Consider the following 13771-nt stretch of genomic DNA (forward strand, 5'->3'; position numbering starts at 1 on the left):
TTGACTGTAAATAAATCAATTATACATTAAAATGATCATGTCACTGTGTGAAACAAACATGAAATGGGAGAAAATCCTGTTATATTCATTCATGCTGTTAATTTACACTAGCTATTCAGTGTGAGATTTTTAGCATAGTGAAGGTTTATTAAAGACACGAGCTTGATGGCCAATAGTGTGAAACTGACATTTTACAAAGTATTTTGCATCAATTTCTGTCACAAACTGTTATTTTTAATGGACAATATTTTCAATAAACTGTGGAGCCTATACAAGATGGAAAATCCTAGATTCAGTATGGGAAATTTTGTTTACACCTTAATGTTTAAAGTTTTATGGTTTACGCTTGAGATGCTTTTGGAATTACTTGTATACTATTGATGACCAACAAAGGAAATGTCACCATGTCTAATCACATCACCCCTGCCAAGCAGTCAGCATTTGCAATAAAGTTTACACAGTTGATACACAGCGCTGTATATTCACCTGACGTGCTGTTTACTTGTGGGAGGATTATATTATATAAATACTGATAATTCAGTTTCAGGTGGAAAATTGCAAGTGTACCTTATGTACATTTCTGCAAGTGACTTTATACATCATCTAGATATTATTATCTTTATTATTAAACTGACTTTGTTGCAGATTCAGATTGTGAATGTACTCTGGGAGGCTGCTCATCTCCCCAAAGCATCCTATGACTTTAGCAATGCTCATGGAATCCTAACTTGGATATTACAGCTGACAGAAAGGAGGTGAGTATAATTTCAGCTTTCATTTTGATTTTTTTTAATTAAGCTAGTTTTTTTCCCAGTCACAGCTCATATTCTCATCCACTTGGCAAAATTCGATTTTAAAAAATGGAATAATAGTTGTCTGATTCATATGTGACATTCTGTTTCTCCCAGGAATGTTGACAGAAGGATGCTGACTATTATAATAGGACTGCTCCATACTCTGTGGTTCTCTAACCTTGGCAAGACCGACAGTAGGGTGCAATGGAGCAGTAGAGCAGACAATCAACTAAATAGCTTAGGCAAATGCCTCCCTTTTTCACTTATCAATGACTTCCTGTGTGCCCTGCTCTCAGTCATAAGATACCTCAGGTAACTACACTCCAACCTTCAACCAGAAGTTATCTATTTCATCAGAACTTCAACAGAACAACACACCACCTTGGAGAGAATGAAATTCTTTGTTAGCAATTGAGGTATTTCACCTGACGTCACAGGGTCACGTGACGCCCCGGTGTCCGCCATTTTGAACGTCAAGCTAGCTAATGTCAACAACAGTAGCTAGTATGTTACTGTAGCAATGTTTACGTTCAGTCATTTGGATGACTGTTAAAACCTTTCAGTCTCAAGTTTTTCCTTTACTGGATTTACTAGTTTACTGAGCTAGCGCGCGCCGGCCGCCGGGGAGCTAGCGCGCGCTAGCTCCCAGCTTGCCCGAGCACGCTAGCTCAGTAAACTAGTAAATCCAGTAAAGGAAAAACTTGAGACTGAAAGGTTTTAACAGTCATCCAAATGACTGAACGTAAACATTGCTACAGTAACATACCAGCTACTGTTGTTGACATTAGCTAGTGCTAACAGCTAGCTGCTCGTGCACTGCTACAACTACACCAACCCTAATAATACGGTTCTTGGTCATTGTCTGGTAACAGCAAATTTATAACGGGCCATGTCTCAACAGACTAAGAAGTTATTTCAATGACATTTAATAACATTTTGTTTATCTTGAGGACCGAAAGTAAATGAAAATGTGAACAAACCTTAGCTGTAATAAGATGGCGACCACTGGCTCCAGGGACGACCCGCTGATGTAGGCATGTTACCCAGCCTGACACAAAATATTTTTAGGCATCCAAACTCTTATATGCTTTCAGATCAATACCTGTGTATGGCGATGGGTTTTTAACGACATAGGTATACAGATCATGTGGGCCGAAGTCAGGTAAAGACGAGGGCTTCGTGTACTTCCGTACGTCAGTGAACAATCCTGGTGGAAGCAGGTAAACGTCGTTCTCTAAGGCTGCTAACCTCAATTTTTGCAAATACCTCTCCCTCTGCTCGCCCTGTAAATGCCCTACGTCGCTGGATAGTGAAGGTGTTTTCTGCATCTCGCTCCTTTTTCTTTTATGTCTTTCGTTTGTCGCCTTCCTCACATTCAAACTGGTTTGAGCCGTGCCGTCCAAAATGGCAGCCTCACATGACTTGGTCACGTGGGTGAAATACCTCAATAGACCCCTTGCGCATGATGTCACACACCACGTGATGATTTCACCTGGGGGACAGACAAACACCATCTTTTGTATTAGCAAGGCTTAATCCCTCTTAAATATGGTTCATTTTTGTGTGTTTTTTTTTTTTTTTGGTTAAAATCATTCAAATAGATAAGAGGTATTATCATCTTCCCGCTATCAAGAAAAATGTTAACAAAGAGAAGCAAATGCTTCAAGAACAACGAATAAATGAGTGGTTAAAGAGAATATGACAAGAGGAGCTAAGCCTCAAAACTCCAGAGAAATTTGCGAATACCTATGCTTCTCGTAAGAACTTGTATTTAAAAAAAAAAAAATAGAAAGTTGTCAGTGAGTATGGAAGAGTTTGCTTGAAAATCTCATTTTGTTTCTGCTCGCGTTTGAGTTATTTTCTTTATGAAAGTGTTTGATTTTCTTACAGATGAAGCAGCTTCCTTATTCAACACACAGTTACTACATGTGACAATACACAATCCTCCTCGGCTCGGTTTTCTTTTCATTTTCAAAAGAACACCAAGGAGGATTGTGTGTTGTAACATGTAGCGACTGTGATTCAACACGGAAAACCCAGATTGGTCACCAAGCAAACAACTTGGACATAACTCAGTAAAAACCCAACAAGGAGCGACATGCACGATATATCCTGAAAGAACAGAAAGGATTAAGAGCAGAGAGTGCTGAAGCTTTGCTCCTGTTATCAAAGGAACCCAGTATTGTGCAAAATGTCAACATGGAGCCAGAGTGTAGTAATGAACCTACAGTTTGAGAGTGTTCTACATAAACAGACTTAACTTTACAACAGCTGCATGCATGTGCAATGGAAGTAAATTGACTAAGGCAGGAAAAACTTTTTCAGATAAAATTGTTACTGTCAGTTGCACACTTATCAACCACAGTTGCACACTTATCTAGCCAACAGTTCAGGTAGTAGTCCTTTGAGAGTAAATGCTTTGGCTTTCGCAACACACTCTGTTCCCAAAAGCTGATGTCGGGAAAAATTCTTTCCAGAAAGGTTTTCTTGCATTTGTAGTTTTTTAACTGGTCATGTAGGGACTCTTCAGGAGGGGGGGGGGAAGGTACTTTCCAAAATGCAGTTAATGCTAGGCGATAAATCTACATCACTCCAATCATTTCGAGGAATTTTGTACGGATCATAACTGCCACTAAAGTCAAGTCAACTTTATTGTCAAATATGCTATACATGCTCGACATACAGCACAGATGAAATATCAGTCCTCTCTGACTCACGGTGCAAACAGGCAATGCAATAAATAAAAATAGAATAATTGAAAAAAAAAACCAATATAAACAGTATAAACACTCTAGATAGGAACTAGACATAGACTAAACACTCAAACAATATAAACAGTATAAATAAACAGTATAAACACTAGATAAGAACAATACATAGACTAAACACTCAGACAATATAAACAGTGTAAACACTAGATAAGAACTACACACAGACTAAACACTCAGACAATATATAAACAGTATAAACACTCTAGATATGAACTAGACGTAGACTAAACACTCATATATATATATATATATATATATATATATATATATATATATATATATATATATATATACACACACACATATGGTTCAAATAACCAAACAGTCAAGGGCACTTGAGGTATAGCAGGTAAACATGAAATAAGCAGTATAAACAAACTAGCAGCTGTTAAGATGAGGTACGGTAGTGTGGAATAGTGCAAATGAGCGAAAACTCTCATTTCCCTGTATATCTATCCTTTGCTTCTTTCTGACTAAGATTATCCAAGTAATCCGGTAGTCAAGCTGATTTTTTTTTTTTTTTTTTAGCTGTAGTTCTCTTCGGATAACGGCAACAGACATCGGGCATCTTTGCTTGCCTTCAATATGTAAACAAAGTTTGCCTGTCCCCCAGGATAAGGGTAGAAATGGTTGCTAACATAAATGTGACATCAGTGCAAGGGGTCTATACAGCAATACACATAAGGCCACCCCACTGAGAGGGAGAAAATAAAACATTACCTAAAACTGACTAGTTCACACAAAAAGTGGAAGATGTATATTTACACTTGTACTATATGTGGACAGCTGACCATCTTGGATCATGAAAATCACACCCATATGTGATTGTTGAAATTATATTCCAAAACCATGGGCATTAACATTTGACCCATCCCCCCCAACCATTGAGACATAAATAGCAAACTGAATTTTAGAACGTTACTATGCGGATTTGCCCCTGCATTAAGGAGGTCTTACTGATTTTGGGTGAGGAGGCCTAGCACTCAGTTGGCATTCCAAAGGTTTTCAATGGGGTTGAAGTCAGAGTGCCAGATGGTAAAGTATGATTCATCACCCCAGAGATCATGATTCCACTACTCCCGAGTCCAGTGGCTGTGTACCATTTCAATAAGAGCCCCACAAACAGTTATACTAGTTGTTTCCAGAGGCAGTTTAGAACTGTGAAGTTAGTGTTGCAACCAAAGACAGACTATTTTTATCTGCTACATGCTTTCGCACTCCATGGTCCTGTTCTCCGAGCTAGTGTGGTCTACCACTTTGTGGTAGAGCTGCTCCTAGACACACTTTCATAGTACAGCATTAATTGGGCAGAAATTTTGACAAAATGATTTACTGCATTGTAGACTGCATTTAGCCATTGTAGAGTGTTTTTCTATGTAGATTGCATTAATGTATGATTTATTTTATGCAAGTTAGCAAATGGGTATGGCTGAAATAACTGGACCCAATTATCAGAAAGGGTGTCCACATACTTTTGGCCATGTAATGTATATACTTGTGTTTGAAAATCAACAACAGAGAGGGAAAAATGTATGGTAAAATAAGTTTTTATTTAATGCTGTACCTGTACTAATAAACGTATAATTATGAATCATAAATCCCACCACATCTTCGTTGCAGTCATTTTGCAGATGGGTTTTTTTTTTTTCAGCCAGAAAATAGAATCTGAGTTAAAATACAGCAATAATTGGGAATTCTTTGGTGGTTTCTAGTACAAAACCATAAGCCACAAAGGACTATCCCATTCCAACAGTCACGTTTCTTGTATTGCATTTCAGGTAAATGCATAGCCAGCACTCCTCTCTCTTACTTAAGTCTTCTTTAAAAGACCCCCAACATTTCAGTTCCCTTCTGATACCCCAACACCTCCCCATCGCCTTCCTACTGGAATCAACTCTTAAATCATCTAGTGTAATGATTCGGACTCCAGGTCTGAGATCTTTCATGAAACGTAATCACTCCTGATACCACAATCAGTTTACATCAATCATTTATACATGGTTCTGCCTTTGCCAAATTCTGGTAATTTACTTATTGCTCAAACAAGCATCAAGAGTTTGTATTTATGACATTTACTGAAGTTTGTAGTTATTCTGTACAGCTGAGAGCTGTCATTTTGTTTTAATCAGAACTGGAGTGGAACCATCTGACGTGGAAAGTTTTCTGCAGATGCTGGATTCTGTGTTGAAGCATCATGGCACTGCATTGAATGGTAACAGAGATACAAACTGGCTGCATCCCCAGACACTGTCCTGTTCATCCGCACTCGCCCTGCTTTACTGCTGGGGAACACTGGCTTCTGATAACACACTGCTCTGTTGCCTTCAAGACCTTTTCAACATGCACAGCATTAAAGTACCACATGGTATGTATTAATCATGCACCCCCTTTAAAAAAAACTATTTATTTATTTATTTATTTAATCTATTTATTTAAAACAGGCAGTCTGACATTTATCAGGAGCTTTGTTCAGCAAAGCTATTCTGTTTGCATTCAATTCATAGTTCTTGCTTGGAAAACAGTATTATACTGTGCAATGCATCATTAGTGGCTTGTGATCCATAGATGCACAGGACATAGTGTGCAAAAAAAAAAGGCAAAAGAAAGCTGGTGGGGGATTGAAAAAAGGTAAAAAAAATAAATAAAGAGCAGTGCTATGGTGTTCCAGGTTGCTGCTAGGGTTTGGGGCAATTAAAGGTTCATAGGTTTTGAATTAGCAATCAGAAGGGTATTTTGTTTGAGTGTGGGGCCATTAGAGAATACAGGGGTTTGTTTCTTCTTTCTGATTTACAACCCTGTTAATGAAGAAGTTGGGATGCTGTGTAAAATGTAAATAAATACAGAATGTGATTACTTTCAAACAATGGATATCTTATATTTCATTGAAAATAGTAAAAAGACAATATCAAATGTTGAAACAGAAATTTTTTTATTTCTCCTGAATGCTCATTTTGCATTTAATGTCAGCAATATGTTTCAAAAGGGTTGATGGGGTAACAAAAGACTGGAAACTTTGTGCAATGCTTAAAAAAATAGGTTAATTGGCAACAGATCAGTTGGCAATAACAGGTTTACCTTACATGATTGGGTATAAAAAGAACATCCCAGAGAGGCTGAGGCTACATCCACACGACAACGGCAACGAGATGTTATTTAAAAATATATCGTGTCCAAATGGGCAACAATCAGTAAAATATCAGGTCCATATGGCAACGCAACACTTGCTGAAAACGATGCAATACACATGCCACACCTCTAGGGGCGCTGTAAGACGGTCCCTTCGGAGACACCAGAACAATAGAAGAAGTAAGGACGCATGCGCATAATGTGCGAGACTTCATATTAGCCACAAAGTCAGGAAAATCTGTTTGTAAAATTACATTATAATGACCAAATACAATGAAAAGTATTTTTCCAGTCTCACCTGTGAAAGGTAATCCCATGTGATCTCGTTTGGACGGCAAACCTGTTGGTACGGTGAAACGCAGCACATGAATCTTTATTCTCCGCTTTGACCTCTCCAATATGGCGGCGAGGATGACGTATGATTCTACGCGGAAGGTGGCGTCTTTAATGGTCCGGAATAAATTGAATACTACATGTTGATGGATTAATTTGTTTCTCACCTGTGAAAGGTAATCCCATGTGATCTCGTTTGGACGGTAAACCTGTTGGTACAGTTAAACGCAGCACATGAATCTTTATTCTCCGCTTTGACCTATCCAATATGGCGATGAGGCTGATGTATGATTCTACGTGGAAGGCGGCGTCTTTAATGGTCCGGAATAAATTGGATTAATTTGCTCCTCTACGCCCTTTTTGAGGAATATATTGTCGGACTTAAATCAACATCTGAAGAGGTGAGATCGCTCCTTTTTTTCCCTATTTTTGCTGGCGGGATTGCACCATTACACAAATATTCACAGTGAAAATATTTTGTAAGCGCGTTTCATGAACCAAGTTATAGGATTTGTTGACAACTCGCATCGCATCGCAATGAGATCATCATTGGCACTACTGGTGTTAAGAATCAGACCATTTCATAAATGAATATTTTGCTGTAGAGCTGCAGTGTTTGTACAATTGCATGTTTTTGCTTCACTATTACTGTCACTATTCTGCTTCTTGCATTACTACTGTGAACTAACACTGAACATAATAATAATAATAATAATAATAATATCCAAGCTCGTGTTTCACTCTCACTAGTGCTCTGTAAGGCTTTTTCCTGGTGATATTCGTTACACATCTACCCGGCGTGAAGCACTCACAGTCATGTGGTTGTGACGTCATCGTAAACAAATCCGTTCTACTCATCCAGACGACTTCACAACGGCAACGTTGCCAGATCTTTCCACTCTAGAACCCGTTCTCAAAAAGATTGCGTTTTGGGCACCCAAAACGCCGGTGCCGTGTGGACGCCAGGCCTAAACGATAAGCAATTGTATCGGAGTCACCTGAATCCGTTGCCGTGTGGACAGGGCCTGAGTCTCTCAGGAATAAAGATGGGGAGGGGTTCACCACTCTGTGAAAGACTACATGAGCAAATAGTGCAACGATTTAAGAATAACGTTCTTCACCTTAAAATCGCAAAGAATTTGGGGATTACATCATTTATGGTACATATCAATAAAAGATTCATAGAATCCGGAGGAATCTCTGTATGCAAGGGACAAGGCTGAAAACCAATATTGGATGCATGTGACTTTTGGGCCCTTGGGTGACACTGCATTAAAAACACACGATTTTGTAGTAGAAATCACTGCATGGTTTCAGGATCACTTCCAATCTGTGAACAAATTTTGTCGCTGCATCCACAAATGCAAGCTAAAATTCTACCATGAAAAAAGAAACCCTATAAACAATATCCAGAAACACTGCTTATTTACGATGGACTGTGGTCTGACGAAATTTGAAATTCTTTTTGGAAATCATGGACATTGCATCTTTCTGGCAAAAGAGGAGCAGGAACATCTGGCTTGTTATCAGCATGCAGTTTAAAACCCAACATCTTTGATGCACATTGCATGAGTAGCGTGCACATCTGGGAAGGCACCATTAATGCTGAACGATGTATGGACCCTTTTCACGTGACGTCACGACAAACGCGGCCGCCATTTTGGGCGTGTACTACCAGTAGTTTACCACAGCCAACATTGAGGAACGGCAGCAAAGAAAGTTTTTACTTTCAGCAAGACTTCCATCATGCCACTATATTGTTGTGCACCTGGATGTAGTAACCATCAACAAACAAGGCAAGGTTTATCATTTTATCGGATCCCGACGGAGAAGATGGATAGCGGCCATTAACAGATTGGCAGCCCTCGGCATACCAACGCTTGTGTAGTGACCACTTTGTTGGAGGTAAGACGAAGAAAAATAGCCAGAAAAGGCATTACATTGCTGTTAACATTCTGTGGCGGCGAGTGTGTAACCAAATAGGCTAAAATAACCCATTGTAACCTCTTTGTTCTTCTGTAGTAGCTATTGTTGACTAGCTAATGTCAACAAGTAGCTGGTATGTTACTGTAGCAATGTTTACGTTCAGTCATTTGGATGACTGTTAAAACCTTTCAGTCTCAAGTTTTTCCTTTACTGTATTTACTAGTTTACTGTAATTATGATCCGGCAGCTATTTACACCGGATCCAGTATAAATAGCTGCCGGAGCCAACGTCCGAGGTTCCGGAGCGCGCTCTGGCTTGCTCTCCCTCAAATTAAGCAGCGCGCGCCGGCTTGCTCCCGGAGTGCTCCGGCCGAGGTTCCCCTCAAATTAAGCAGCGCGCGCCGGCTTTCTCCCGGAGTGCTCCGGCCGAGGTTCCCCTCAAATTAAGCAGCACGCGCCGGCTTGCTCCCGGAGTGCTCCGGCCGAGGTTCCCCTCAAATTAAGCAGCGCGCGCCGGCTTGCTCCCGGAGTGCTCCAACCGAGGTTCCCCTCAAATTAAGCAGCGCGCGCCGGCTTGCTCCGGAGTGCTCAGGCCGAGGTTCCCCTCAAATTAGGCAGCGCGCGCCGGCTTGCTCCGGAGCAAGCCGGAGCGCGCTCCGTAACCTCGGCCGGAGCAAGCCGGCGCGCGCTCCGTAACCTCGGCCAGAGCACTCCTGGAGCAAGCCGGAGCGCGTTCTGGAACCTCGGACGTTGGCATGTTTGTGCATGGCGATAGGTTTTTAACGACATAGGTATACAGATCATGTGGGCCGAAGTCAGGTAAAGACGAGGGCTTCGTGTACTTCCGTACGTCAGTGAACAATCCTGGTGGAAGCAGGTAAACGTCGTTCTCTAAGCCTGCTAACCTCAATTTTTGCAAATACCTCTCTCTCTGCTCGCCCTGTAAATGCCCTACATCGCTGGATAGTGAAGGTATTTTCTGTATCTCGCTCCTTTTTCTTTTATGTTTTTCGTTTGTCGCCTTCCTCGCATTTAAACTGATTCGAGCCGAAGTCCACTACATGTCCAAAATGGCGGTCGCGTTTACGAAGGTCACGTGACTGAAAAGGGTCCATACAGGTTAAGGAGCAACATGCTGCCATCTAGACATCTTTTTCAAGGAAATCCTTGCTTATTTCAGCAAGACAATGCCAAACAACATTCTGCATGTCTTACAACTGCGTGGCATTGTAGTAGGAGTCCAGGTGCTAAACTGTCCTTCCTGCAGTCCAGACCTCTCACCCACTGAAAACTTTTGGTGCATTTTGAAACTGGGGGAAACAAAGGAGAAACCAAACTTTTAAGTAGCTAAAATCCTATATCAGACAAGAATGGGACATTTCACTTTCAAAACTACAGCAATTGGCCTCTTCAATTCCCAAACATTTAATGCCAGGGAAAACTGCAAAATGGGTTTGGGTGGGGCTAAATATGAATGGTTTTGGGACAAAGTGTAGTGGAGTAAATCTTCTAGCAAACCAAAAAAAAAAAACCCCTACCTTTGTTAGGGTTTTGCTGGGATTCGAACCCGGGTCGCTAGTGTGATAATCCAGCAAACCCCCACTAGGCCACCAGGGGCATGACTCAAGTGCAGAGGCGTGAGGCGAAGGTAGAGTATCAAAAAACAGTTTATTTACAATATTTACAATCCGATGGAAAAAAAAGATAATCCAAAAGCTCAGAAGATAAACAAAAATAAAAATATCCAAAGGTTTCAAAGTCCAAAAACAAAAGGAAAGGCAAAATGCTGAACGCTCAGAAGATCAAAAAGTACAAAGTCCAAAGAAAGCAAAAATATCAAAAACACAAGGGCACAGGCAAGATACGTGGGACAGAGGAAACTAGCACTAGACAACATAGCATAAAGACTCCGTGACAAGGGAACAAACAGAGGGGTATTTATACACAAACTAATTAAGGAACAGGGTGGGGCAGGAAACAGGCAATCAAGACAAACACAGTGGCGGCCTCTAGAGGCCAAAACAAACATGACAGGATAAACATAACAGCAGCCTCTAGAGGCCAAAACAGTCCCAGTCCTAACAGGACCCCCCCCCCAGGAGCGTCTCCTGACATTCCCAGGGCAATCCGGATGGGCCGAATGGAAGTCCCTACAAAGTCCTTTATCTAAAATGTCCCAGGCGGGGACCCAACAGCGTTCCTCAGGGCCATAGCCCTCCCAGTCAACCAGATATTGAAGCCCGCCGCGGACCCGGCGGGAGTCAAGCAGGCGATGCACAGTGAACACAGTCTGACCCTGGAAGATGCGGGGGGGGGATTCCTAGGGGCAGGGGCATACGTGGACGTAAGTACGGGCCGCAACAGGGAAACATGGAATGTGGGGTTGATCCTCAGAGTCCGGGGCAACTGGAGCCGGTAGGCGACAGGGTTCACCCTGCGCACCACCTTGAAGGGGCCAATGTAGCGAGGAGCAAGCTTGCGGTTCTCCACCCGCAGCGGAAGGTCCTTGGTGGACAGCCAAACCCGCTGCCCAGGGTGGAAAGCGTGGGCAGGTCTTCTATGGCGGTTGGCCTGAGTCTGGTTGGTTCTGGAGGTCTTGATGAGGGTCCTCCTGACCTTGCTCCAGGTCTTGCGACACCGTCTCACATATTGGTTGACCGAGGGCATCCCCGCGTCCTCCTCCTGGTCCGGGAACAGAGGTGGCTGGAACTCGAATTGGCACTGGAATGGCGACAGCTTGGTGGCCGATGACTGCAGGGCGTTGTGGGCGTACTCTGCCCATGGCAGCCAGGTGCTCCACGATGTCGGGTTATCCATAGCCAGGCCTCGCAGGGTGGTTTCCAGGTCCTGGTTGAGCCTCTTCGTCTGGCCATTGGACTGTGGGTGGAACCCAGAGGAGAGGCTGGCAGTGGCTCGGATGAGCTTGCAAAACTCGTGCCACACTCGGGAGGAGAACTGGGGCCCCCGGTCAGAGACGATATCCTGTGGGAGACCAAAGACTCGGAAGACGTGATTGAACATTAGTTTAGCTGTTTCAAGGGCAGAAGGGAGCTTGCACAGTGGTATAAAGCGGCAGGCCTTGGAGAATCTGTCAACTATGACCAAAATGACAGTGTTACCTTGTGACTCAGGGAGACCCGTGATGAAGTCGACTGCCACGTGGGACCAGGGACGCCGGGGAATGGTCAGAGGATGCAGGAGGCCCTGGGGATGCTGTCGTGGGTTCTTGCTTCTGGTGCACACCTCGCAGGAAAGGACGAATGACCTCACTTCCTTCTCCATGCTTTGCCACCAGAAGCGTCTTCTCAACAAGTCCAGGGTCCTTCGAGCTCCCGGGTGGGCGGTGAGAGGGGACGAGTGACCCCACTGGAGAACCTTGGCCCGGGCTTGATGTGGGACGTACAAGAGGCCCGGTGGCCCCGTCCCAGGACCGGGGTCCTGGTGTTGGGCTCATCGGACGGCCTCCTCAATACCCCAGCGGACAGGGGCCACAATCCGGGACACAGGGATAATAGGCCCAACTTCGCTCTCCCTGTTGGTGGGAGCGAACAGCCTGGAAAGCGCGTCAGGTTTGGTGTTTTTGGAGCCGGGGCGGTATGATAGCGTAAAGTCGAACCGACTGAAAAACAAGGCCCACCTAGCCTGTCATGGATTGAGTCTCTTTGCTTGCTGGAGGTACTCCGGGTTCTTGTGGTCTGTCCAGACCAAAAATGGATGTTGCGCTCCCTCCAGCCAGTGCCTCCACTCCTCAAGGGCCAGTTTAACTGCTAGCAGTTATCGATCCCCCACGTCATACCGGGACTCCGCAGAACTCAGGCGGTGGGAGAAGTATGCGCAGGGGTGCAACCTTCCTTCCGAGCGTTGAGAGAGGACCGCGCCGACGCCGCTGTCCGAGGCGTCCACCTCGACGATGAAGGGTTGCGAAGGGTCCGGGAGGACCAGAATGGGTGCCGTGTAGAAGCGGTGTTTGAGGTCTTTGAATGCCTTTTCCGCCTGAGGGGACCAGACATACGGTCCATCTGTCCCTTTGGTGAGGTCCGATATGGGCGCTGCTACAGAACTAAAGTTCCTGATAAACTTGCGGTAGAAGTTAGCAAATCCTAAGAACCGCTGAACCTCTTTGACGGACTTGGGGGTGGGCCAGTCCCGGACGGCCAGGGTCTTGGCTGGATCCATCTGGAGTTGGCCTGTCCGTACAATAAAACCCAGAAAGGAGACCTCGGGAACATGAAATTCGCATTTCTGGGCCTTAGCGAACAGATTGTTCTGTAGCAGCCTCTGGAGAACCTGGCGGACATGGTGGCGGTGCTCCTGCACGGTCTTGGAAAAGATTAGGATGTCGTCGAGGTAGACAAAAACATACTGGTTAATCATGTCCCTCAAGACGTCGTTGATTAGTGCCTGAAAAACAGCTGGTGCGTTGGTGAGTCCAAAGGGCATCACCTGGTACTTGTAGTGCCCAGACGGGGTGTTAAAGGCAGTCTTCCACTCGTCTCCCTGTCGGATACGGATGAGGTGGTATGCGTTCCGTAAGTCCAATTTGGTGAAGACAGTGGCGCCTTGGAGCAGATCGAACGCTGTGGACATCAGCGTAAGGGGATAGCGGTTGCGTACAGTGATCTTGTTCAGACCCCTGTAATCAATACATGGCCGGAGCCCCCCCATCCTTCTTGCCAACAAAGAAGAAGCCGGCACCAGCGGGTGAGGTGGAGGGTCGAATGAACCCAGAGGCCAAGGCGTCCTTGATGTACTCCTCCATGGCCTTGCGTTCTGGCTGAGAGACGGAAAAGTGTCTGCCACGAGGAGGGATAGTCCCAGGGA

General features: G+C 44.0%; 1 protein-coding gene across 4 annotated transcripts in view; it reads left to right on the forward strand.

The window, feature by feature from the left end:
* The window catches only part of urb1 (URB1 ribosome biogenesis homolog), a 430640-nt gene that overhangs the window by 396329 nt on the left and 20540 nt on the right, over positions 1 to 13771 (forward strand). For all 4 annotated transcript variants that reach the window (XM_060905914.1, XM_060905916.1, XM_060905915.1 and 1 more), the window contains 3 exons: positions 646 to 755; positions 909 to 1106; positions 5695 to 5930. In XM_060905914.1, coding sequence (XP_060761897.1) covers positions 646 to 755; positions 909 to 1106; positions 5695 to 5930 — 544 coding nt within the window. The remainder of the gene's footprint in view (positions 1 to 645; positions 756 to 908; positions 1107 to 5694; positions 5931 to 13771) is intronic.

This window comes from Neoarius graeffei, chromosome 23 (genome assembly GCF_027579695.1).
Source record: "Neoarius graeffei isolate fNeoGra1 chromosome 23, fNeoGra1.pri, whole genome shotgun sequence".
In the NCBI taxonomy this organism is placed as follows: domain Eukaryota; kingdom Metazoa; phylum Chordata; class Actinopteri; order Siluriformes; family Ariidae; genus Neoarius; species Neoarius graeffei.